The sequence below is a fragment of the Manis javanica genome, chromosome 9 (genome assembly GCF_040802235.1).
Source record: "Manis javanica isolate MJ-LG chromosome 9, MJ_LKY, whole genome shotgun sequence".
NCBI lineage: Eukaryota > Metazoa > Chordata > Mammalia > Pholidota > Manidae > Manis > Manis javanica.
Window position 1 is genome coordinate 110,806,515 of NC_133164.1, and position 27,168 is coordinate 110,833,682.

At 42.3% G+C, this 27,168-nt stretch overlaps 1 protein-coding gene across 16 annotated transcripts in view; it reads left to right on the forward strand.

The window, feature by feature from the left end:
• The window catches only part of ZNF532 (zinc finger protein 532), a 171,769-nt gene that overhangs the window by 100,183 nt on the left and 44,418 nt on the right, over positions 1-27,168 (forward strand). For 11 of the 16 annotated variants that reach the window (XM_037016009.2, XM_037016033.2, XM_037016070.2 and 8 more), the window contains 2 exons: positions 3,519-3,569; positions 14,311-16,673. In XM_037016009.2, the coding sequence (XP_036871904.2) occupies positions 3,521-3,569; positions 14,311-16,673 (2,412 nt within the window). In that variant the 5' untranslated portion in view covers positions 3,519-3,520. The remainder of the gene's footprint in view (positions 1-3,518; positions 3,570-14,310; positions 16,674-27,168) is intronic. The other 5 variants (XM_073213151.1, XM_073213150.1, XM_037016059.2 and 2 more) reach the window with 1 other exon arrangement.

The following is a 27,168-nucleotide window of genomic DNA, read 5'->3' on the forward strand; positions in this document are numbered from 1 at the left end:
TCCTGCATATTCTTTTTCCTCCACTTTTTTATTCCTTTGTCTAATGCCTTTGCTTGCCCTGAACGTCTCATCTCTTGGAGCTGGGGATCGCCAGGCCGAGGTCAGTGGCCTGCCTGTCCTCTGGGCTTCCAGCAGCTTTCAGTGTCTGCAGGCTGCACAGGGCTGTTGATTCAGGAGCCGGAAGGTCAGCCTTTTAGTCCAGGCCCCCAGGCATGTTCTATGTTGAGGAGCTGGAGGCTGTGTGCTTACGAAGGTCCATGTTGCTTTCTGTCACTTGTAGGTCTTATTCTAGCACACTTACTCCGGGGCGAGCACTGCTGTGGGCAGTTTCAGGACGTGGACTTTGGGCTCTGACTGTACCAGGTGGGGAGAGAAGACACGCATAGACCGGCAGTGCCTGCCAGGGAGCTGTTGCCTGGGAGCCCTGTCCCTGGTCCCTCCCAGACCTCCAGGATCCTCGGTGGTGGCTCTGCACTGCACCCCTGCATTTTACATCCTACCAGGCTGTGATCCCCTCGTTTCCCATCTCCAAGGCTGCCTGCCTTCTTTCCCCCAAAAAAGGGCAGCCACTCAACTTCCAGAGAACTGGGTGGCTGTGGGTAGATCCCTCTGCAACATGAGGAGGACCTCTTAACCCACATTTACTTGGACTTCTCTCCATGCCCAGCCTCTCCATTCCTGTCATCTCTAGCTTCTCTCAGAGTGTGGGTACCACTCTTCTGGAGGGGGCCCCTGGCCGGGGCATCATGCCAAGGCCTCCCAGTGTGGCCTTCGTCTGCCCACGCCATGTCCTGCTGCCAGTGCTGGCGCTCAGCCCTCGGGGGGGGCCTGGCCTGTGAGCAGTGCTCAGCGCAGCTGCCGTCCAGCGTGTAAACATGGTCGGTGTGGGTTCAGCCTGGGTTAGGCAAGGAGTGGTTGGGATCTCAGCCAGACCTTGGTTATGCTGGGTTGGGAAGACAGTTTTGAAATTAAGAAAGAGTCATGTCATAGGACAGACAGAGAGAGACAATTGAGGTATTTTGTTTTGTGAGTTGAAATTTTGCCGCCCTTTAAGAGGAAATTGTGCTTTTTTCCCCATTTTTGAACTCCTGGTGACCCTGCCAATGGTTGATAGCTCGAGTTGGACTGGAAGCACATCCACATCAGGAAAAAGGCTGCACACCTTAAAGTGAGATAAAATACGGTGGCGTCACCCTGTAAAGTACCATGAATGCTGCTGCTCCTCCTTTTCCTCCAATCAAATGCTGTCACCTCAAAACCACTTTCTCCTCTCAAAAGCACTTACTCAATTTTCCTTTTTTTTCTATTTCGCTTTATTATTCTAAAAAATAAAGAGAGGAAGAAAGCATTTTGGCACCCGTGTGTTTCATGCTGTGTATATTACTTGCACATTTATACAACAACCTTATTATTAGTTCTCATTTTAAAGATGAGGATTAAATGAGGCTCCTCCTTCAGAAAAACCTGAGGAATCAATTCTTCATACTTGGCTAATGGAGGTGGCCGGGGAAGAGGGGTGGCATTCTAGGCCAGGAAGTAGCATGGCCTAAGGAGGAAGGGGGCTTCTACAAAAACACTTGCAGGACTGCAGCCCACAGGGGTCCGTCCGGTCCAGTTGGCAGAGTCTTTGGTGTCAGGCCGAGCAGTGTGGACTTAATTTGGAAGGTGATTTGAGGATTTTTACTAGAAGGGAGTGAAAGTCGATCAAAATGGGTTTTAGAAAGCCTAATCTGGCAGTTCTGAATGAGAGCGTGGCAATACGGAGAGTGGGGTCTGTGACTGTCTAGATGTAAGATGAGATGGTCCTAAACTAGAAGGGCGCGGGGCTTATAAAGAGGACAGGTGTTGCACTGCTAAGGAAAACGGGCAGGATGCGGTGTGAGAGTGCTCGAGATGCAAATCTGCGTTTGACTGCCTGAGAGGGTAATGGTATAGAGAGAGGGCAGTCAGAGTTTGAGGACTAGATGGGGAATTCAATGAAATGATTTCAGGATATCTGAGTACAAATATTCCCCAGTACTTTAACCAGATATCTCAGGAAAAGACAAAAATTAGATTTGAGCGTCTCTGCAGTGAGTGACTGTTGTATGACGTGTGTGTGGTTAGTGAATAAATAAACATATACATGTATCAGAAGTCTGAAGTCTAAACCTTGGAGAATGTGTGCCTTTACAAATTGCCCTTCAGAGGTTTTTTAAAGAAATTTTCAGCCTACATTTGGGGACAGCTCAACTAATTGTTTTTCTATTCCTCTGTGTGTCTTCACTCAGTAACAGTAGGCAGCATTTTTGCTTTTATTATTTTATATACACTGCATGTAAAAATTAAATGTATGTAGTTAAGATGGTAAATTTTGTGATGTGTGTATTTTATCCCAATTTAAAGAAATTAAATGTGTATCTTGCTGTTTTCTTGTGTGCTGGCCATTAATTACATTCACTTTGTGATATACGTGGATTTTAGTCTATGATTGGAAAGTTATACTGCATATAATGTATTTAAAAGGAATCAGTTCTCATGTATGTACTGTTTTGGTTTTTGGAGTAGCAAACCCTAGGTATATTGCTACCTTGGAAGAAAAGACTGGCCTTGATAGAAGATGCCTTAATGATGGCTAGAGGGATAAACAATTCATTTCTTTCCATGTGACCTGTACAACCAAATATTTAGGAGGGACCTATTTTTTTAGAGGTTGTTTTATATAGTAAACTACCAGTGATCCAGTTGTCATGTTGCCTGCATTGGTAAAAAGAGAGGCTAAGTAAATCAATTATCATCTCTGGCCACAGACTGGAGTTTGCTGTAGTAGCAAAAGGTCACCTTGGTTATTTCATGTGCAGAAGTTGTGGAAAACGCGAACTTTAGGAAATTCTGTTTCTAATAAACTTTGGTTTCAAAGTTGCTAAGTCATTTCCATTTGTCAGAAATTCTGTTTCTAATAAACTTTGGTTTCAAAGTTGCTAAGTCATTTCCATTTGTCAGTGACTGACCTTGAGGCAGCTTATTGGTAAGAGGATAAAATGGAAAATTAATCTCTACATACATACACAGAGCTGTTACACAAACATTTTAGGAATTATTTCTTGTTTATAATGTTGGTTGTCAGCATTCTTTTGAAGAATCCGTCTGCTGCTCATCCCAGTTCCCCTCTCTCTGCATTTTAATACTCCCTGATCCGTTAGCTCTTCATTTTCCCTTACTTAGGAAAAAAAAAAGCAAAAGCAGAAAAGCTTAAGTCCATGCTTTATTTAGATTTCCTCAGTTTTTACCTAATGCCCATTTTCTGTCCCAGGATCCTATCCAGAATATCACATTGCATTGAATCATGTTTCCTTAGGCTTCTCTTGGCTGTGATAGTTTCTTGATTTCCTTGTTTTTCATGGCCTTGACAATTTTGAGGAGTCGTGGTCAGGTATTTTGTAGAATATCCTGCAACTGGGATTTGTCTGATATTTTTCTCATGGTTAGGCTGTGGTAATTAGTTTCTGGCTTAATATGATGTTTTCATCCCATCACAGGGATGTGCTGTGTTCTTCACTGTTGGTATGGACCTTGGTCACCTGTCTCAGGTACTGTTTGTTTACTGTAGAGTTACTCTTTTCCTCTCCCTTTTCTATACTGTCCTCTTTGGAAGAAAGCCACTTAGGGAGTGAGAGTCAGCCCACCACCTCCATAAGGGTGGGACATCTGCATAAATTACTTGGAATTTTCTACTGCACAGGAGATGAGTCTGCTTTTCCCCATTTATTTACTCAATAATTTATGTAATATGAACTCATAGATTTTTATTTTGTACTTTGGGTTATAATCTAGTACAACTTTATTCATTTCTCTGATTGTACCAGCTTTGGCCATTGGGAACTCTTTCAGTTGTCCCTGTGTCGCTTTGACCACACCCCTGTCAATAATAGTTCATTTTGTTTTGCAGCACTTTCTTACATTCCGGTGGTTGGATGTGCTTCAGGCTCATTTTGGCATTTCCCACCCAATCCTAGAATCAGCCACTTCTCCAAGGAGCCCTGGTTCCCTTTAGCGGAGAATGGTGCTGGAAACCAAGATCGGGGTACCAGGTGTCCTCACTTTTGGTCTTTGCCAGCATCTCTACCAGTACTGGCTTCCACCTTCACCCAGTGACTTGCTTTCTTCTTTTTTCTATCGAATCTTGCCACAAGATGGTCTAGATTTTGTTTTTATAGCTGCCAGATTTTTTGAAGACTAGATCAATACAATATTACTATTCCTTGGATGGTGAGGAATTAAGCTGCTTTTTTATGTGGTCTGAGTTCCAGTATTAACAGTACATAGGAATCCGACTAAAGATTTAATTGTGGTCGATGATATTTTTGGTCTGTAATTTGTATCTTTCATTACAGTTTCTAAGAGTTTTACAGATTTATGAACCTTAGGGAGATAGTTAGAAACTTACTAAAATTAAATTTTGAACATTCAGTTTTATTCAGGTAAAATAAATAGATGAAATAAAGCAGAGTTGGGCACTAGAGATTCGCATTTATTGTTCCCAGGTTAAGGTGCACTCACATTTGAAATCCAGGGACAGTGAGATCCTTCACTGAAGGAGACTGAAGTGTAGGTAACCAGAGCAAAATAAAATTCACATCTTCAGGATGTGATTTCTTCTGTATTTGTCATTTATGGAAAACCCTATATGAGAATGAACCACTTCCTTGCTGTGAAGTATGAGTGAACTGTAAGCTGAACTGAATATGCTCCTCTTTACTCCTTGTCTCGAAACAAAGGTGTACATTATTTTCTTTTTTGTACTCCATAGGGCATTAATTTTTTATTGACTTTTTTTTTTTAAATTAACCGAGACTCAGAAATGAGAGTTTTGTATAATTCTTGGAGCTCTTGGCGGGGGAGATCGTACTTGCGGGGGCTTTGAGGCTTTGGAGAAGGTACGCCTCTCAGGTCTCACCCCCCCACCTCCTGCTGTGTATGAGGACAGAGCCCTGTCGCCGCAGGGCACAGAGAAGCTGGGCTCCTGTCAGGCAGATCTGCCAGGATTGCTGCTGCTGCTCGTGGGAAGCTTTGCACACTAGGAAGTGCTGGGTCTGTGCAAATTTGTAGTTTCATTGTGGTTTGAGGGCTGCAGAGATCAGGCTAAGCTCAGGTGAGGATGGTGCCACTGCGCCTCTGCTCTGGGCATTTCTTCCATCCACCTCCCCAGTTCTGACCTGGCGGGTGGGTCATTTGTGCCTCAGCCTGTAACTCCGATCCCGCCGGCGGCTCACACCGCAGCCCATGGATTCTGTGTTGGGCCTCCCATCCCCAGTACTGTCCTCTGCACCTGAGAATGATGCCCACTTAGCTTTTTCTACTGTGGCCCAAACGCTGATACTCCATGATGAGGAAGGTTATGAGCAAACTGTTCTCTACAGCATGGTCCCCACTACTCAGCCAGGTTGATGTCCTGACTGGGGCTGTAGTCTCCTGTCTGGTTGTGGGTCGAAAAGAATAGGAATGTTGCATGAAATTCTCTGACCTCTGTTCACTCCTTGTTTGAATTTTACGCTCTCTGTGCTTTTTGTGCGACATGTTTGATTGTGACAGTGTTCCCTCTAAATATCTCAATATCAGTCCTCCTACCCCATGTCCCTAGGGCTGAGTGTATGCTGTTATCCTCATTTCTTTAGGTAGGAAATTGTCCAGGGCAGAGAAGCCAGGGGGCACAGGGAATGTTGGTGCTGGAAGGGAACAACACTGAAGAGCTATTGGGTAGCCTGGACATTAGATGCTCATTCTCTTCTCCAGGGTTTGCCTGTAGAAATGAATTTATTTTAGGGAACTGTGTGTCTGGGGTTTGTATGCTCGTGCTTATAATTAGTTAAGTGACAAATAGAGGTCAGTAAGTTATTTCATAGAGCTGAAGAAAGAGACAAATAGGAAATTCATCATCTCCCTCCTTGCATTCATTCATCAGTCATTGAACAAGTGTTTCTTGCAAGTAGTAAGCAAACCATACGGGAAAATGTTTAAACTTTCTAATAATAACAAATTTGTATATAATAAGCTATCTTTTTGTTGCCTTAGACATTAGCTAATAAATATTTATAAAGTTGGGGGGCAGAATACACTTTGAAGTAACTCTAATGCATCATGGCAGCAACAAAAATTACTGTTGCCTTTTGGGAAATCACTTTGGCATTTGTATTCATGGATCAGAGAAAAAGACCTGTGGTTAGATCTTTTTAAAATTTGGGAGCAGTTGTGAATGTCTTCAGAGGTTTACATGATTCAATAGCATAATAAATGTTGTCCTGCTGAAAGACCTCTGTTCACTGTAGGAAAATCTAGCATTTATGATACTTACTTCAGTTTTGTGTTTGTGAAAAGCTTAATAGGTTCCTACAGAACTAGTGTCTGTGTCTCACAGTACGTAAAATGCTGCCTAGGGTTTTTAATGGTTTCCTGGAGGCGAATGTCATTGATGTAACACAGATATAAGGACTTAGACGAGGAACAGGTTGGGAAGGAACAGGTTTTAGTTTAGTTTGACATATGGTCAGGAGAGCCGAGTGGACTATAAAACCAGCAGTTGAGAAGGTGGTGGTTAAGGAAGAATGAGGGCTGAATGTGGGAATGAGTGAGTTCTCTGAATATACTTGATTGTTGTAACCACGGGGGTTGCTCAGGTTGCCTTTGAGCAGAGATAGGTGAGAGTCTGCAGGGACCCATGAGGGAAATGGGAAGAGCCGGGGAGTCGGGAGAGTCTGGTGGGCCCCTGACAGTGCTGTGGGGCCACAAGAGGAAAACATGGCTGGGAAATGAAATTCTGAAAGGACATGGGCTACAGAAAAGGCACCGGGCAGCAGAGAATGGGAATCTGGCTCTGAGGCCCTTACTTACTTTCACGTAGTAGCCAACACTGCATGACAGCATGCGTCTTCATTTAACTTTTTATTTGGAAATAATTTTAACTTATAGTAAAGTGACAAAAATAACATGGTTTCTAGTTACTCTACGCACTCTTCCCGAACCCCCTTGAGTAATTATAACACTCGAAGCAATACTAAAAAGGTACCATTGATATAATACTATTAACTAGATTGTAGACTTCATTCAGATTTTGACAGTTTTCCTGCTAACTGGAGGACGGTATTTGTGCACAGTTCCCTCTCTGTAACCTCCAGTATATGGTCAAAATTCTGTTTTCCAGGTATTTCACTTTGTTCTTCCCCACTTTCATGAGCGTGGTTCTGCTACTCATAAGTTATAACGGTTCTTTGTTATAATTAGTCTTTCATTTTGGGCCTTCTGTTGTTCCTTTTGCCTTTTTTTTTTTTAAACTTACATGCAGCAAAAACCTCTGGGTTTTTAACAGATTCACAGAAGTGTATAATCACCCTCAAAATAGTGGTACAGGACAGTTCCGTGGCTCCTAAATTCCTTCCTACAGCCTGGATTTTAACAGTGGTTTCAGGACTGGCCCTGAAGGAGCTGGGAGGTACAGGGTTTGTCCCTGCCATCCTGACCTTGACTGTGAGGGCAGCATGACAGGGACAGGGCCCCAAACGGTAGGGTCACGAGGTTAAGATCTCTCTGTGAAAGTAGGTAGAGGTGAGAGGAGTGAGCAGAAGCGCAGGACAGGGCGACGGGCCCGAAAGGCCCCCTGTGTGGGAACGAGCAGAGCATCTGAAGGAAGGAAGGGCGTGTGCAGGTCTGGCCTGATGCCTCTTCTCTTTGTAGTTGACGGCAGAGAAAAAGGTGTGGAGTACGGAAGAGGGAAGGGTTAGAAACAGCCTATCCCCTGGCAGGGTGGGAGTTAATAATACTGGCTAGCTAAGTGCCACGGATCCCCTGGGGCACAAGGAGTAGGGATTTGCTGCTGGCTCTCTGACCCCCCTCTCTTGGCGCTGGAACCTCAGTGGAAGGAGCTCTTTATGGTTGAACTTGCCTTTTGACCTGTGAGTGGTGCTTGGAGCTAGGGCGTGACCTTCCTCAGAGAGGGGTGATGGGGAAGTAGGCCAAGGATGGCCTGCTAAGCTTATGGAAAAAGCTGAGGATTGTAGCATGTTGCTTATGGAGAGGGCAGTTCCCTCAGCTTCTCTGAAGAGCTGGGGAAAATAGATGGGTGGAGAAGGGCCGGGAGGTGCCTGTTTGTACGCCCTTGAGTGAAAAGTGAAGAATCCCCTCAGGGAAGGGCCATTTGGTTTATTCTTGTATTTCCCAGGGTTGTGTCCTGATTGAGGCTGTGTTTATATTTCCAGAAGCAGCTTGAACTCAATTCACATCGCTTATATTTCAAATGAAGAATACTAGGTTTGATAACTGAAGAAGAAAACACTACCTTAGCCAGAGTATCTGTATGTATATCGATAATTGATACCATCAGGATTTAGTGAAACACGTGACTATCTATTCTGGATAATAGCAACTGTGTTTACTAATTTCTTACCTCACATGGTATTAACAAAGTGTACATTCTGTTCACCCTGTATATGAGCTGTCTGCACACACTGGATGTAACCCTGGTGTAGGCTGTTGAGAAAATGAAGTTCTACCCTCAGCTGGCAGGGTAATCGGGGCACCCCCATCAGCGTTGGAAGGTGAGGGGTCCGCCAGGGGGTGTCATTGATACTGCCTGTCACAGTGCTTCCCTGTGGCTGGAAAGGAACTGCTAGACCTACAAAGTGCTGGTCAGATTTCACTCAAGATCTGATCAGTGTGGAGAATCAAGAGAAAATGAGCACTTGACTTGTCATTTTGTCTTTTACATGGGGCCCTCAATTCTTTTTTTTAAAAAATTCATTTTATTATCATTAATCTACAATTACATGAAGAACATTATGGTTACTAGACTCCCCCCTTCACCAAGTCCCCCCCACAAACCCCATTACAGTCACTGTCCATCTGTGTAGTAAGATGCTGTAGACTCACTACTTGTCTTCTCTGTGTTGCACATCCCTCCCTATGCCCCCCCCCACATTATACATGCTACTCATAAGGCCTCCTTTCTTTTTCCCTGCCCTTATCCCTCCCTTCCCACCCCTCCTCCCCAGTCCTTTCCCTTTGGTAACTGTTAGTCCATTCTTGGGTTCTGTGATTCTGCTGCAGCCCTCAATTCTTAAGAGTCCTTCCATTAGCTCCATTTATTGCTTATTTTTCCTGAAAGCTATACATTAGCTTATACATTCATATATGAGTGTGTTTGCATGTGTGGGAACCTAGGTGTCTGCCAGGTTGGGTCCTCAGTCTGCTGTTCCCCTGCTTTCCTAGAGAGAAGCACTGAGGCAAAGGTTCTCAACAGCTGGTCCAGAGAAGTAGCTGATCAGATTCTTTTTTAAAACTCCACAAAACTGACATCTGTTCCCAGATGGCTTAGGAAAAGTGAAGATGCGTGAGGCCAACTTGTGTGACAGCCTGCTTGGTACCTGGAATGGAATTGTGGGGAGGAAGTATTTCTCCCTGTTAAGCAACTCACACTGAAGTGGGGCAGAAGTGAAAGGTCAGTTAGGGAAAAAGAGATGTGATTTTTTTGTTTGGCGGTTGAAGAGATGTAATGGTGGAGGGCCCTGAAAATGCTAAAGATGAAAAAGGGGTTGGTGTTGGGGGAGGAGCCAAGGTTCGCTGTTGGACAGAACGGGACAAACAGGAATTTAAATGTCGAAGGCCTGGAGAAGCCAGTCCCTGTGTATTTCTTGGAAGACATATACAAAACCCAGCAGTGTTAGATTCATTTTTCGTGAGGAACACATTAAATGTGAAACATTGCATAATGTTAACGTGTAAGAACGTTTTACGTTTGAAAGAAAGATAAGAATAGAAAGGTTAGGTTCTAATCTGTGGAATTATTTCTTTGAAAAGGGCATCCGTGGCCAGCTAGTGCTAGAAAGTTGTGACAAATATAGTCCTCAAAGAGGGTGACAGACTCATGATTACAGTGGTTTTATGGAAAGTTTGTGTAATACTGTCAAGGTGGTCAACAGACTTTGGTTTGGTTTTCCTTAGGATTATTATGAGTTAGAATTTACTGGTTTTCATTAAAGAAAGGGTTAGTTTCTCCATTTAATTGGGGAGCAGCTTGATGTGCATCCACTGTGCAGATTGATCTTCGTATATTCATTTTGGAGGTGGAATTGTGGGTGGGTGTAGGCATGTGTCTCTCTGGGGATTATTTCGAAGTTAGTGTTCTTTGGTCAGAGTAATGCCTGACCTTTTACACTGTCATTCTCCAGTTGGAAATTGGGAAACAGCTCCACGGAGAACAATTTTTTTCATTGTGAAGTATAAGAAGTATGATTAAGAGATGAATAGGTTTTTCTTAAATTTTTCTTTTGACTTGATAACTTTTGACTTTTGCCAAGGAAGATGAAATAGCTTTCTATAATTTTAAGAGGTTTTCATAGGAAAGAAAATGTTTTGTTTGTGCCATAGGAGGGAATAAAAATGGTCATGTGACAGACTTGAGTTCTTTCTATTTCCTTTTTTGAAAATGGGCCTAGCATTTTCCCCCACATATTTTCAATGTCTTGAGGTAGAAGGACATTCTACATTAAGCACAGATGCTGTTACTGGATTACAGATCATTTATATGGGGTTTAGATTTAAATGAAAAGACTGTTGGTGCCTTTGAAGGAAAAATACATTATACAGAGTATAAATGAAAGAAATCATTGCAATATGTTATGACAACTAAAACTGATTCAGTTTGGAAATCAAGCTATCAGGGGAAAGGAAAGCTAGGAGATCTCTTATATTATCTTTTAAAGGACAGACCATAAATTAATTTTTGTAATGTTTTAAGAATCTATTTTTAGTAGTAGTACTTAGGAACTGGAGTGAAAAATGAAGAAAACGTTCAAAGATAAACATTTCTCTTGGTACTTGGTATAACTGAGAGATGAGGTGGGAGTCAAGCATTTTTCCCCCACATGGAAAATTTGCTCTTGCCTCGGCAGAATGTGGGAAGGGAACGGGTAACAGGACAATGTGACTGCGGCCATGAGCAACAGTCCTAGAAACCAGAAAAGAAGTGTGAAGTTACAGAGAGCGGTATTTATGACATTGACGAACATCCCCGGAGAGGTGGATCCCCCACACCAGGATCTCGGGTTTCAGACGGTGTACTGTGTTTCCATGCTCGTTGTGCATTTTCAACTTAGAGTCTGGATTCTTCCAGGTAACCCAGGGGGGCTGACCCTCAGTTTTTTTAAATCACTGCTAATTCATTCTTAACCTCTTTGAGCTGTCCTGTTAATTCATCCCTGGATAAACTATAGATCTTAGGTGATACAGAGGAATGGGAGAGGAGGCTAGATTGCTACGGAGGTGGAGTTGTCCCTGTGGCAGGAGCATCTTCTCAACCCCTTAGGGGGTTCGCAGGCTTGGAGGTTCCTCCGGGGTTCTCTACACATTAACCTTGCTCTAGTTGGGCAGTGTTGGGCAGCTTCCTACCATCGACCAGATGATTTCATACTGCTGCCTGCGCTCTCTGAGTACACGTGCACTGATAAATCAGGCCAGTCCCTGTGAGGTGTAAACAGGAGAAGAAGATAATAGGCACGTATTAATCTTCCATGTATTCATAAGAATACCTGCCAGTTGTACTGCTGATCTGAACCGCTAGTCACTGAACAAGTTTTGTTTCATGTGGTAACCTTTTATCATTTCTTGGGGTTTTGTGCCCTGAGCCTACCACCCGTATTTGAATTGTCTCTTAGGTTCATTTTGTTCCTGACCTGACTGCCTTCTGGTATGAGTGATGTGAAACTGGGTGGTGTCTCTTGCTCACCCAAATCACAAGAGAGCAAATGACATACATCAATCCCATGTAGCTGTAAGGAAAGAATGGAGGGACTTGGGTGGAGCTTCACTCTGGTTCAGGATTTCCAGAGCCTCGGTCCAAGCTCTGGCCTAGTGGCGGTGGTAAAAAACCAACCTGCAGGCTCTTTCAGCTTTGGAAGGGGGTTGAGTGTATGTCTTGAGTTCTGTGAAAACAATGATCTGCAAACTCTGATCCACATGGTTTTTAAGAGCGCAGGGTGGGTGCTGTTAATGGTGCCTTTATTGTGAGCTGTCGCCTTGCAAGTGCTGTACCAGGCTGGAAAATAGAAGTGGTGACATTCAGGGATATTCCCAGGTGGGTGGACTCTGAAGTGATATATTACCTGACAGATGGATTTTTCATTCCCCATATTTTGCAGTTGAAATGTTCCATTTCATTTTAGAAAGAAAGTCATAGTCATAGACTTCTGCACTGGGTATGATTTTTCAGAGGTACGTTCATATCAGTATCAGCTTAGAAGCGTTGATGTTTTGCTTCCTTGGCACCTTTAATCTTGGTCCTGCAGGGAATCTGAGAGAATAGTGGCCATGGAGTATCTTCTCTAGGCTAATAAGCAAACCATTTAGAGAAAAGCCTGTGCGACTTCTTCAGCCCTGTGTATGTGAATGGAGGGTGATTTATTTTTTAGCTCCTATTGAACCGTGAGTGTTTATTTTTCCCAAATTCTTAGATGTGTTTGTGTGTGTCTCAGAGTGAGTGAATATGCTGAGAGTGTCTTAGTAGCTGATGGTGGGTTTGTGGTTTATATGAGTTTTCACAGGAATGTATATTGTCATCTGAGTAGATCTGTCTTGACTCTTACACAGTTACTTTTATTAGGAATGCATGATTTTACAAGAAAAAATTCAATGTTCTGCAGTGAAAGGTGGGAAACAACTTCACGATTTAATGCAGATTTAAAGGAAGAATAAGATAGTAAATACTGAAGAGGAAACTATCTAGAAATATGTGTCTACACAGCAGGCTAGTTTTTCCATTGAAAGTTGCCTAGAATCTGCTGTAACCCTCTTCCTTTCTCACATTGTTGTTCCTTGTTCTTCATTCTCCCCCTTTGCTTACCTTTCTTCCTTCCTTTTCTGCCTTGCGTCTTGCCTCCTTCCACCCAAGAAGGAAGGAACAGCCCCACAGAGATTGCCTCACTTCCTGAGGGTCCCAGAGCTAGTGAGTGACAGCTGCGAGAGGCCCATTCTTCTGCTAAGAATACAGGGTTCTGGCCCTTGCTGTGTGGCGTGTTAGTTATTTAGCACTTTAGTGGAAAGGTGGGTGAGACATTGCCTGTCTTCTGTCAGTCGACAGGCTATTAGGTAAGAAGAGACAAATTCACCCACACTGTAGTCCATACCAGAGAATGGTGGGATTGTGGGATGGAGGCCTCGGGGGGTTCAGGGAAGAGAAAGAGCTCTCCTACAGTGGAAGTTTTATCTGGTCCCCACAGGCACGTATCCCCTGCAGGTAGGGTGAGGATGCCTCTTACAAGACCCTAAGCATTTCATGTATTCACATATCCTTCCTCTTCAGTAATGGCTGTGACTGTCCATTTCATAAAACTCTCCTTCCTCCTATCCTCCAGGGTTTTGTGGACATTATTGGGGACATTTCTTTGTAGACTGTTACCCACTCTGATGTAGTCCTCATGCAACAGAGAAGGCCTGCCCTCTTCTGGGCTTGGTCATACCTTTGGGGCCATGTTGTTACACATTGAGAGTAATTTCATGGAAGGGCCTTTCTCAGCTGCCAGAGTCACTTGCGCCCACTCTGTTGGGTGAGTGGCAGTTGGGAAACGGCTGTGTTACATTGACCACTAACAGCACTGAACTAGGGAGGGAGAAGGAAGGGGCGCTATACGTTTCTGCCAGTGAAATTTTTTTTTTTTTGTACATAATGGAGAAAATTAGGATTGAATGAAAAGTGATGGAATTAGCTCCTTAGAGATGAAAAAATAAAACCTCCCGTGGTACTTCAGTAGATACCCTGTGGTGTATTGGGATGTACATTTCTTCCGTGGATGAACTGAAATCTGCAATTGAGTTTTTGATGGGAATATATTCCTTTTAATGTGCTATCCCAAATCTGATGGTGATTATAATAGTGATAATTCTGCCAGTAGAATTAAATGCTTTCAGGATCAGAATGTGTTTGAAAGTAGCTCTTTGTGAAATCAGCATGATGAACCGGTGATAAATGGCAAATTTTCTTGTTGGTACACCACACCCTAGATTTTGTGCTCTAACAGTTTTGACAGACTCCATTCTTGCTAGAGAGGTGCCGTGCCTGTGGTGCTGCACAGCTCTGTGGAGCAGTCAGTCTGAAGCTGGAATGACCAAGGCTTCATACATCGTCTTGGATGTCTGCTTGCTTTGACTCAAAGTTCCAGAGTTATAAGTGTAGTCACCAACTTCCTCTTTCTTGGTAATCATCACTGTGTCAGTGTAAGTCCTTCAGGAATATTTATCTCATTACAAAATGTCGGTTGCTGACAGCATCATTTTCTGTTTGTTTAACAGAACGTCTGATCACATTCATGACCATGGGGGATATGAAGACCCCAGACTTTGATGACCTCCTGGCAGCGTTTGACATCCCAGATATGGTCGATCCAAAAGCAGCCATTGAGTCTGGACATGATGAGCAGGAGACCCACATCAAGCAGCACGCTCATGCAGACGACGACTCCCACACACCATCCTCTTCCGATGTGGGTGTCAGCGTTATCGTTAAGAATGTTCGTAACATCGATTCCTCCGAGGGCGCGGAGAAAGATGGCCACAATCCCACGGGCAATGGCTTGCATAATGGGTTTCTCACCACATCCTCTCTTGACAGTTACAGTAAAGATGGATCGAAGTCCTTGAAGGGAGATGTGCCTACCTCAGAGGTGACTTTAAAAGACTCAACTTTCAGCCAGTTTAGCCCTATCTCAAGTGCTGAAGAATTTGATGATGATGAGAAGATTGAGGTGGATGACCCCCCTGATAAAGAGGACGTGCGTCCAGGTTTCAGATCGAATGTGCTGACAGGTTCAGCTCCCCAGCCAGACTATGATAAACTGAAGGCACTTGGAGGGGAAAACCTAAGTAAAACCGGAATCTCTACTTCAGGCAATACAGATAAAAATAAAGTTGCTAAGAGAGAAACAGAAACAAATTCTATAAATCTGAGTGTTTATGAACCTTTCAAAGTCAGAAAAGTAGAGGACAAATTGAAGGAAAACTCTGAAAAGGTGCTTGAAACCAGGGTCCACGACGGGAAGCCGAGCTCTGAGAAGAATGATGCCACCCTTAGCAGCGTCGCACCGTCGAGGACAAAGCCATCTTCCAAGCTTTCTTCATGTATAGCTGCAATCGCAGCACTTAGTGCTAAAAAGGCTGCTTCAGACTCCTGCAAAGAACCAGTGACCAATTCACGGGAATCCTCCCCATTACCAAAAGAAGTAAATGATAGTCCTAGGGCCATTGAGAAGTCTCCTGAATCCCAGAGTCTCATTGATGGGACAAAAAAGGCATCCCTAAAGCAGCCGGATAGTCCCAGGAGCATTTCAAGTGAAAACAGTAGCAAGGGATCACCATCCTCTCCCGCGGGATCGACACCAGCAATTCCCAAAGTCCGCATAAAAACCATTAAGACATCTTCTGGGGAAATAAAGAGAACAGTGACAAGGGTATTGCCAGAAGTTGATCTCGACTCTGGAAAAAAGCCTTCTGAGCAGACAGGGTCCGTGATGGCGTCTGTGACGTCACTTCTGTCATCTCCAGCCTCGGCCGCCGTCCTTTCCTCTCCCCCCAGGGCACCACTGCAGTCGGCGGTCGTTACCAATGCAGTTGCCCCTGCAGAGCTGACCCCCAAACAGGTCACTATTAAGCCTGTGGCAACCGCCTTCCTTCCAGTGTCTGCCGTGAAGACAGCAGGATCACAAGTCATTAATTTGAAGCTCGCTAACAACACAACGGTCAAAGCCACGGTCATATCTGCCGCCTCTGTTCAGAGCGCCAGCAGCGCCATCATTAAAGCTGCCAACGCCATCCAGCAGCAAACCGTTGTGGTGCCGGCTTCCAGCCTGGCCAGTGCCAAACTTGTGCCAAAGACTGTGCACCTCGCCAACCTTAACCTTCTGCCTCAGGGCGCCCAGGCCACCTCTGAGCTCCGCCAAGTGCTAACCAAACCTCAGCAGCAAATAAAGCAGGCAATAATCAATGCAGCAGCCTCGCAGCCACCCAAGAAGGTGTCTCGCGTCCAGGTGGTGTCCTCCTTGCAGAGTTCTGTGGTGGAAGCTTTCAACAAGGTGCTGAGTAGCGTCAACCCAGTCCCAGTTTACATCCCCAACCTCAGCCCTCCTGCTAACGCAGGCATCACGTTACCCACCCGTGGGTACAAGTGCTTGGAGTGTGGCGACTCCTTTGCTCTCGAGAAGAGTCTGACTCAGCACTACGACAGACGCAGCGTGCGCATTGAAGTAACGTGTAACCACTGTACAAAGAACCTCGTTTTTTACAACAAATGCAGTCTTCTTTCCCACGCCCGGGGGCATAAGGAGAAGGGAGTTGTGATGCAGTGCTCCCACTTGATTTTAAAGCCCGTTCCAGCAGATCAAATGATTGTTTCTCCATCAAGCAATACTTCTGCTTCATCTTCCGCTCCTCTGAGCTCTGTGGGAGCCGGCACACACACTGTAACCAAAATCCAGTCTGGCATAACCGGGACGGTCATATCGGCTCCTTCAAGCACACCCATCGTTCCAGCTATGCCTCTGGATGAAGACCCATCCAAGCTCTGTAGGCATAGTCTGAAATGTTTGGAGTGTAACGAAGTTTTCCAGGATGAGACGTCGCTGGCTACACATTTCCAGCAGGCTGCAGATACAAGTGGACAAGTAGAGTATCATTTACATTTTGGTGTTTCGGTGATGAATCTGTAGACATAAATCCCCTATACAATGTCCTTGAGTTCAGGAGTCGTTGCTCAGTTAAATGAGGGTGTGTGGGTGTGTGTATGCACACACGTGCAAGAGAAAGGATTATTCTCAAAGAGTAGAACAGTATTGTAACATGAATCTTTATTTAAAAAACAATTTTGGGGGAAGATGATTCCTTTAGACAGAAACTGTATGAGGTGAGTTATGGCACTTTAGATTTAGGGTAAGTAAAGGAGTTCTTAATTGTTGAATCACTGGAATACAAGTTGGAAGTCTGAGATCTGGGTAATTACAGTATCATCTCATTGCATTAAGTGTTCAAGTCAGGCTACGTCACCAATGTTACTGAGTTATTAGTGACAATTTGGGGGTTTAAAGAATTCCTCTTGTTACTTATAATTACCGTCTTCTGTGGTTAAACACACCTAACTGGTACCCATTTTTATGTCAGCTTACTAAAGATGTTGGTGCAGAGGTGTATCAGTAATAGTCTTCACTGCACTGAATTTAAGCTACGAGTGAAATCCATCTTTATTGAAATAGAAATAAATATCTTTGCATGTTGCAGCTTTGTTTTTTGTGGTGAAGTGTATGTCAGTGAAATGCATCATGGACTTCAATCAGACCTTTTTATCTTTATCATTTGCTTCTCTCCATGAGGCAGTTTTTGGCCAATAGGTAAATGTGTTTTACAAATATACCTATCATTTGGCAGTACCTGAACATGTTGAATGAAACAAATTCCAGCTAGAAAGACCATGTGATTTATAGTCCAAACCAGAAAACTTGTGAAATTGGAAGGGGGTAGTGGCGGGAGTGGGGTGGGGCGCCAGTTTGTGCTGATAAACTCTGGCTCAAACTTCTGTTTATGAAGACTCCGTAGTAAACTGCTCTTCCTTCATTTCCCTCCAGTATCTTAATGAGGTTCATGCTGTGGTTCAGACATCCATTACTGTTGCCGTGATCCATAGTTAAGTTCTCTGTTGGATTTTGATTTTGGGGAATAAAAGATCAAGAATACCTCAATATTTTTTTCTCTGGATTTTCAGCAGAGTGGAAATGGAGGTGATAGAGTTCTGAGAGCTTTCTTGTAGCTTTGGGTGTTTGTTGAGTGATTCATCGTCTCTGACAGGAGTAAAGTGGCTGACTGGGTCAAGAAGGCAGCAGCTGTAGCTCTTCCAGCACGTATACGAGCGACATTCTTGGGTTCCATCTGGGTACCCTCTTACCTTGTCACCACTTCATCGCAAGGGTAATAGTCCTTCCATCTTAAAAGGATGCAGTTAAAAAAGCCATTTCCTCTGTTCTGTTTGTTCTGATACCTTGTTGCTGTGCCTGGGGTGTTTTGTGTGGGGTGGTAGACTATGTCCTGGCTTGGGAAGTACCCCCCCAAGCTCCTGTGTGCTGGTCAGTATCTGGCATTTTGAGCTGCCTATCTGCTCTCTCAGAATGACCCTTAAAACAGTCTCCTTATAGAGTTTAGACATTGAACTAATGGCATCTCAACTACCAATCTTTGCTGAGCCCCTCCTTTCCTCTGTTGTCCACCATATTTATGTTTTAAAAACTTTTCCATTTCTTCATTGATGGCCACAGTTTTGGGAACTCAGGTATACTGAGAGAGTAGACGTTATATTTGTTATCAGCTCCATGACCTCACACCTGGCTGTGCTGTCTTGAGTCGGAACCCAGTGCAGTTTAAGCCCTGTGCCTGAAGCTGCCCATTCTCTCTGCTGCCTTCCTGAGAACTGCCCCCAGGCATGGTTCCCTCTGTCTGCATGACAGTCTTAGAGATCATCTACTGTGGATTCCTGAACTGACCCTACTGCTACTGTTGGTTCTAAAGGTTAAAGTGTGTGACCTAGGGCTCTAGCGAGACTGACAGGTTCACTACCTCTTGCTCATTGCCTTTCAACTTTTAGCTTTAGCAAACCTAGAAAAAAGGTGTACGAGTACTCTGGCACCAGGGATACCCCTCCCTCCCTTCCTCCTGCCCACCTTCTACTTAAAATTACCACAAAAATTTTAAATTTTACCTGGTAACACTGAAATGACCTGTGCTGATATTCTGGGTCTGTCTTCTCAAATCATTCAATTTTTAAAAATTAAACTTCTAATTTTGAGATAGTTTTAGATTCATGGGGGAATTAATATAGAGATCCTTTATACCCTTTATCCATTTTCCCCCGATGGTAACATCTTGCAAAACTAGAACGGTATCATAACCAGGATATTGACATCAGTGTGGTCAACACGCAGGATATTTCCATAACCCCAACGTGCTCTGATGCTGCCTTTTTAGAGCCACCCCCACCCCTTTCTTAACCTCTGGCAATCGCGGATCTGTTCTGCATCTTTACAATTTCTTCATTTCAGGAATGCTTTATAAATGGATTCCTATCATATATAAGCTTTTGAGATTGGCATTTTTCACTCATGGAGATAAATACATGGAGATTTACCTAGGTTGTTGTATATATCAGTAGTTTGTTCCTTTTTGTTTCTGAGTAGTACTCCATTGTGTGGTCGTACCACAGGTTGTTTAACCATTCACTTGTTGAAGGTCATCTGCATTGTTCCAAATTGGAGCAGTAATGAATAAAGCTTCTATAGACATTGTGTACAGGTTTGTATGTGAAAATAAGTTTTCATTTTGCTGGAATAGGTGTGTAATAGCTAGGTCATATGGTAGTTTCATAATTTATATTCTTAAAAAAACTTTTCAGAGTGGCTGTACCATTTTATATTCCACAAGCAGTGTGCAAGTGATCCAGTTTCTCTGCATCCTCTTCAGCATTTGGCAGCATGTTATTTTTATTTCAGCCATTCTGATAGGTGTGTAGTGATAGCTCATTGTGGTTTTAACCTGCAGTTCCCCAACAGCTAATGATACCAAAATCTTTTTCATGTGTCTGTTTGCCATCTGTATATCCTTTTTGGTGAAATGTCTCATCATGTCTTTTGTCCATTTTCTAACTGAATCGAGTGGGGTTTTTTTTTTTTTCTTTAACTGTTGAGTTTTAAGAGTTCTTGATATATTCTAGATTACAGTCCTTTGTTGGATATATTGTTACAATCCTTTTCTCCAAGTCTGTGGCTTCTTTTTTCTTTGGCAAGAGCAAAAGTTTTAAAATTTCGATGAAGTCTTAATTTATCAGTTTTTTCTTTTGTAGCTGTGTTTCTGGTGTCAGGTCTAAGAACTTTGTTCCAGATCCCGAAAAGTTTTTCCTATTTCCCCCCCAACAAATTTTGTGGTTTCTTGTTTTATGTTTAAGCCCATGATCCATTTGGGGTTAATTTTTGTATAAAGTGTGAGACTTAGGTTGAGATTTTTATTGGTCCATGCGTATCCTCTTCCAGTACCATTTGTCCTTTTAAAAGGCTGTCTTTCCTCCCTTGCACTGAATTGCATTTGCACCTCTGTCAGGTATCAGTTGGGCATATTTCTGTGTGGCTATTTCTGGGTTCTCTCTTCTGTTCCATGGTTTTTGTGTCCGTGCCTCCAGCAACATGACAGTTTTAATTATTTTAACGACAAAATGTTTTAAAGGCCAGTAGACTGATTACTCTGACTTTGCTTTTTTTGTCTTCCCATATACATTTTCGAACAGTCTTGTCTAGATCTAAAATAATCTTGGCTGGGGTGTTGGTGGGAATTATGTCTAACCTCTGTCAGTTTGAGGGGGATTGCTATCTTTATTATGTTGACTTCAGTCCGTGAACACAGAACGTCTCTCCATTTATTTAGATCTTTCTCTTATCATTTTGCATTTTCATCATCAGTCCTCAACATTTTGTTCTGCTCTTTCTTTCTTCCTAGCAGTTGTAAATGGTATTGCATTTTTCACTGTCCACATGATCAGTGCTGATATATAGAAATATAATTAGTTTTTGTATATTTATAATGAACCCTTGACTTTGTTGGACTCATTTATTGGATTTAGAGTTTTTTTTGTGGGGGTAGATTACATTGTTTTGTTTTTTTTTCAGATACTGAACCAGGCTTGCATTCCTGGAATGAAACTCACATGGTCAGGCTGTATAATTCTTTTTGTATACTGTGAATTACATTTACTAATACTTTGTTACTTTTACATCTGTATTCATACAGGTTTCTTTTTTTGTACTGTTTTTTTTGTGTAGTTTTGGATAAGTTAATACTAGCTTTTTATAATGTATCAAGAAGCATTCCCTCCTTTTCTCTTTTCTGGAAGAGTCTGTATAATTGGTATTAGTTTTTCTTCAAATATTTGGTAGAATTCTCCAGTGAGAACACTTGGGCCTGGAGATTTCTTTTTGGGGATTTTTAAAAACACCCTCTTGGCTGGTAGAGGGACTCATTATCACTTGCACTTCCCTGTTGGCCTTCTCTACACCATCTAGGGAGGGATACTGGGACACCTTATTACAAGCCGCAAGAAGGTGGACGTCTGGGCTCCATCTGGACTTGTCATGGTCAGTGTGTGGCTACACGGTTTCCTGTGGTATTTGGCTGGAGTAGAGCAATGATCATCTAGAAGTTGTCTCTTTTGTTAGCCTACCCCTTTCCTGGTCCTTCGGTTAGAGATAGCAGGGTTTTGTTGGAGATTTTTTTTTTCTCTATGCATTGGCATTTCTGGGTTGCCAGTTTCTTTAACTCTAACTCTGGGATATATAAGGCAAAAAGAAGCCCAGGGAACACCGGAGTGTGTCATTCCTCAGGTCCCAAGGTCCCTAGCCAGCCTGCCCCGGTCCCTAGCCAGCCTGCCCCCTGCTCTCTGTGTTCAGTCTTTTTATGTTTAATATATAGTGCTCTGGGGTTGTAGTTGGGCTTATTAGAAGGAATAGGTAAAGGTACCTTTGTTCCATTTTCCTGAACGTGAAAGTTTTCCTCAAGTTTGTTCAAATGTCCTTTGTTCTGTCTTCAAGGAGAAATTCTGTTGTTAGGCTCTGCCTGAGGCTTGCTGCTTGTGATTGTCAGTTGTTTATTGGAACTGGGTTTCCTGGGAGGACTGCATTCCATTTGCCTCTCTGGGATTTCTCTCTTCTCTGAGTCTCAGACATTTCCCCTGCAAATGTCCTTTTCCTTCAGCCCTTCTGCAGTAGCCTTTAGGAATGAAGTCAGTCTTCTTTCCTTTCACATCTGCTGAGCCACCCTCTTAAGATCCAATCCAGCCTTTCTCTTGAGAACAACCTTTGCTCAGTTTAGCCATCACCATCTCCCTTTGATTTTCATCTGTCACTGTCTTTTCATTTATATTTTGACTCCTGTTATTTTTGAACAAATCCTCTTTGGAGTTTTTGAAGGCTGCGAGTTTGAACCCCCCAGAGAGTCTCTTTTTCTCTTAACACCAGTGGCAGCTGAGCATGCTAGAAACCCTTCTCACCATCTCCCCATACATGTGTATTTAGCCTTTTGAGACTTTGCCAATATGTAATGGGATGAAGCAAGATTTTGGTAGCATTTTCTGAATTCTGCCTTGCTAGTTACAGGTGTTCTGTGGACAGTCTATACAAAAGTAATGATTTCTGTGGAGAATCAGAGTGCCATTTCTTATCAAAGGGCCCTATGCTCCGCAAACCCCCTGGTACGGGTTTCTGGAAAGAGCTGGTTTGGAAGATAGGTTTAATTCAAGGCCCACTTTGCCCTACATTCCCATGGGACATGTGATATAAGTTGGGACAGACCGCAGGCATGCTAAGGCCCAAGTTAGACTTAACCTTTCTGGGCTTGCTTATCCCACAGAGGAGCAAGAAGCCAAAGGGGACAGGGGAGGGGGCCAAGCATCTTGGGTGGCCCACCTCCCTCCTGGCCTCATGGAACCAAGTGTTGAGTAAAAATGGAGCATGGAGCTCAAGGGCCTTTGAATTTTAACACCAGTAAATCTGCCCCTGTTGGGAGTTTTTATTCCAACCTGTCTGATTGATAATCCCTGCTTTGGGGCCCATTGAGAGAAAGAGTAGATGCAGGGGCTAGAGAAACTTCGCTCTGCTCCATAAAGTACTTAAGAGCTGACAACTGTAGTTTTAATAATTGATTTTTAAATGTTTTGGGACATCATTGCTTCCACCCTTCAGTAAAACCAATGATTAAATTTAGCAAAGTACGTTGTGGGAAGTGCATGCTGTAAGCTTTTAATTGATAACGTCAGTTTTTTTTCCTGTGGACCCCACATCAGCCATAATACCAGAAGATATTGTAGGTCTTTTGGTCAACCCTTTTTACAGTTGAAGAAACAAATGGCAGAACTGGGGGACTCAAGGCAAGATTTCTTTATTGCTTTGTCATGCTGATAACCTAGATACAGAAGCATAACACTTTACAGTGGCAGGGACCACAGGATGGGCTCCCAGGCTCCGTGCAGATCAGCTTTGAGTGCAGGTGAAGGTGGTTTATCTGCGATGGTCCTCATTTTCAGGGATTACTGATTCAGTTTAGTTTCAGGAACTTTCTGGGCATCATTATTAACACAACATGCCAAATATGTGAAATTATCTTCAGCAGCCCCAGCCAGCTCTCATTTCTAGACCTACTGTGCTCAAGCAGCTTCTTCTGGAAACCAGGGAGCCCGCCTCAGTTCCCTCACCTGCCCAGAAGATCATTATTAGCTGAAGATTCAAGACTCTTGGTTTTTGGTCTAGCTCTCTTAAGTGCTTTATTTTAGCTTGGTCACATTAGTCCTGCTTCAGTTTATATTTTAGTGTTATCAACCCTTCATTTATCTATATTCTCCATTTATTGTCATCTGAGTAGATTATATGTGTCAGCTATACCTATTTTGCAAATTTGTTCATTTAACTATCAACCCTTAGTAGCAATTTTTAGTGGAGCAGAATGATTTAAGGACAAAACTACTACAACTGACTTTGGGAACGGAAGTATATATAGTCATATGTGCCATAATGATGGCCTTGTGTTATTCCCGTTCAAGTGAGATCAGAAACAAAACGCCCTCTCTGTGTTCTCATTGTGAAATTGGATGAAAGTGAAAGCAAGAAAACAAATCGATATACTTTATTATTATCATTATTTTGATAATTATACTGTAGCTAGAATATTGAGAAACTTTGCTGTTAATCTGGCAGTAACAATTTCCTTATCATCTGGGCCGACTGTTAAACTGGCGGTGTTTTTACCTTTTGATTCAGTGTTTCAGGTTGTTGCAGGCTTTTGGTTTGTTTGGAATATAAGCATAAGTATGTGCTGTATTTACTCTCATTTCTCCAGCCTTTCTCTCATTCCCCCCTTGTACTTTCCCAGGCTCTTTTTCTCCCTAAATCAGGAACCAAAACAGAATAGTTTTCCCTGTTACTCAGGTAATTCTTCATGTATACAAAGAGGATGCCAAGCCTGGACATCTCTGAGTCCTTCCTGGGGCCTCAGGCCCTCTTCCCTTTCCTCCCAGCCTGCATTTGATTGAGTGCCAGCCATTGATTTCTGCACCAGGATTGGAGACAAGATGTAATATGAGTAGCTGTCAAGTAAGGAATGTGATTACTTTTCAGCTGTATTTTCCTATAGCTTTCATGTGTCACTTGACTATTGAAAAGTAGTGTCTTGCTTTAAAAATAACCATTCTCTGAGCAAATGAGTCTGCCCCAGAGCAGAAACGAGCTGCTTATTAGCAAAGTACTGAAAAAACTTACACATTCTCAGATGACAGAAGTAAAATGTCAGAAGACACATTAAACCGTTTAAGTGCATTTTATTATACTTTTTTTATTCAAAAGGCAAGTAGTGTCACATTAATGGTTTTATCCTCTTGTAAGTTCTTTCCTTAACGTGTAGAGAGTAAGAGTTTCAAGAAACATTTTAGTTCCTTTGATTAAAAAAAAAAGGGAAGGTCAGATTCTTTTAGACCACAAAGAAATCCTGCCTACCTGTGCTCAATACGCTCCCCAAATTCAGGGAACTTGTGTCATTTCCACAAAATCGGTCTACCAGAGACCTAATGGGATATACGTCTTAGTGCTGTGATCATCCATTACCTGCATCTCAGGAAGCAGAGATAACATTATCTAAAACAGAGAGAGTGACTAAAACTTGGTAGTACAGCAGGTGAATGCTTTCATGGGAGTTTAAAACTGCTGGTATACATACAAGCACCAAGGAGGGCACTGTCTGTCTACAACCGAAACCTGCTTTTACTCAAACTGGAGTGGAGGTGAGGAAGGGAAGCAGGTAAACAAAGAGCAGTGTGGGAGTATATACAGTGCTGTGTATGGGTATATATGCGTCTGTATGTATCAACTGAAGATAAGGTTTTTATTCATTATGATTCTTCAGTGACTGAATTCTCCCATTTCAGTAGTTGGAAAATATGGAAGCACTTTATTTGGGTCTCTAGTCCATGCTTGCTCCCACTTCTTGTACTAATGCATGTCAAGTGGGTGAGGACCCTCAGCAGATGGTAATGCATGAGTGCAAATCCTATAGCTGGTCAGCGGCTGTTGGGGGTGGCAAGAGGGTAGAACGGCTGCCACCAGCTCTCCTGGGGCCCCCTCCACACAGTGCGTATGAAGGGACTGCTTCCCGTCTCCAGGAACTGGTATGAAGAGAGGTTGGTATTCAAATATTGGTACTTAGTTGATGCTGTCACCCTTCTAAAACATTTTTCATAGTCCTTAGTTAGAGATTTCTATTGTCAAACAATAATTCTTAAAAGCTCTTCTTGTATAATTTTGATATTATTTTAGTTAAGCTGCTAGTAACAAAATCCTTTGACCCACTAATACATCCATAGTTACATGTATTATAAATATATGCATGTCCAGTAGGTAAGAGTAAAGTAATTCTTTATGGATTTTATATGTATTACAAAGGATATCTGTCAACATACCTTGATGAGAGATAACATGGAAATCTTTTCAGTTTTTGTCGAACACAATCTTTGTCTCCTTTTTAGATTTTCTTTTATTTTTGTTGCTATTCTTCCTTATTGTAAAAATAGTACAGTAACATTGCTTTAGATAAAAGAGAAGCTGTGGAAAGTGGGTCACTTCTAAGCCTAACGTAATGGTCCTCATTGGCTTTCAGGTGTATTTGCTAATAGTTTTTCTCCTGTGTGTTTCAGTTGGTTCTTTCCTGTAGCCCTCTGCCCCCCGCCCCCAGCTCTCCATCACAGGTCTGGGGATTAGGAATCCTCAGCACCCGGGTCAAATCCTGCTTCTCCCACTTCAGAGCTGTGGGGCCTTAGAGAGTTTCTTAACTTCTCCGAACCTCATTTCCTCGTCTGTAAAATGTAGATAATATTACCTATTCCATAGATTATTATGAAAATTCAATGAGATGTTGTATTTAAATGTATTTATTTAAAATACTTAGTTCATCCCTTGGTTTATGGTGGAATGGGGTCAGTATATACTTTATCTATATAAATACATTGTTTTTAACTTTAGTATAGAATATATTGATTTTATTCCTGAATTAGTGTAAGACATTCTGAGATGCCTGTAGAAAATCAGACATTCTTTCCTGAGATTAATGACTGTGTGGTGAAAGTAAACAGAAGATTTTAGCTCAAAGAAATGAATGATAACCTGTGATAATGTTGATGTCAACAGGGTCTTATGATTGAATCTACTTTTCCTTGTTGTGGCTTATCTTAATCTTTGGAATGTCTGTTATTAGAAAAGGAATGCTATTTTTTAATGATGCTAACCTCATCAAAGCTGCTTGTAATGTTCTTATTTTGTGATCATAATAAACATTTTGTGGGATAAAAATTTGTATTTTAGTCCTTTTAGGAGAAAACCACAAATGAATTTTCAAGTGAGTTTCTTATTTTTCTTAGTATAAATTACTCAGAATCTGACTTTAAACTAATTTTGGGGGCCTGATTCAAATGCTAAAAGAAAACCTCCTTTTAAAATTTTATAACTATTGTCAACATAAAAGATCATTTTAAGTCATAGCTGGAATCTATTTTGAGGCTTGCTTTCACTGACTTTAATACAAATTGTACATTTTAGAAGTTAGTAGATACTTGGATGAATGTTTAAATAGTATAAATAGTATTGGAACCTATTTTATCTCATGCTCTCTTGGGTTTATTTTTGAAATGGGAATAGTCCTCAGTTTATATTTACTTTCAGTTTTTAGTTTTAGTTTTAGTTTTAAAAATCAGCCATATTTAGTACTTATATCTAAGGGGATAAAAAAGTGTGTGTTTCAGATTTTCCTAGTATGTTAATGTAGAGCCTTTTCCAAAGATGATTCCAGTCTTCATTTTATTTTATATGTGATTAGATTTTAAGCACTATCAGTTTCAGTTTAATATCTAAATTTATGTAACTGGACTTGAGTTAACTGTAATTAGAAACCTTATAATGGCCAGTTCATCCATTTAAAGACCAATTCAAGTGCAAAAAAGAACAAATTGTTGTGGCGATTGTTTTGTATCCCCGTGTTCCAGGTTTCAGATAACTGAAGCAGCTAAAAAAAAGAAAAGGCAAACTGGATTAGCCCCTCTTT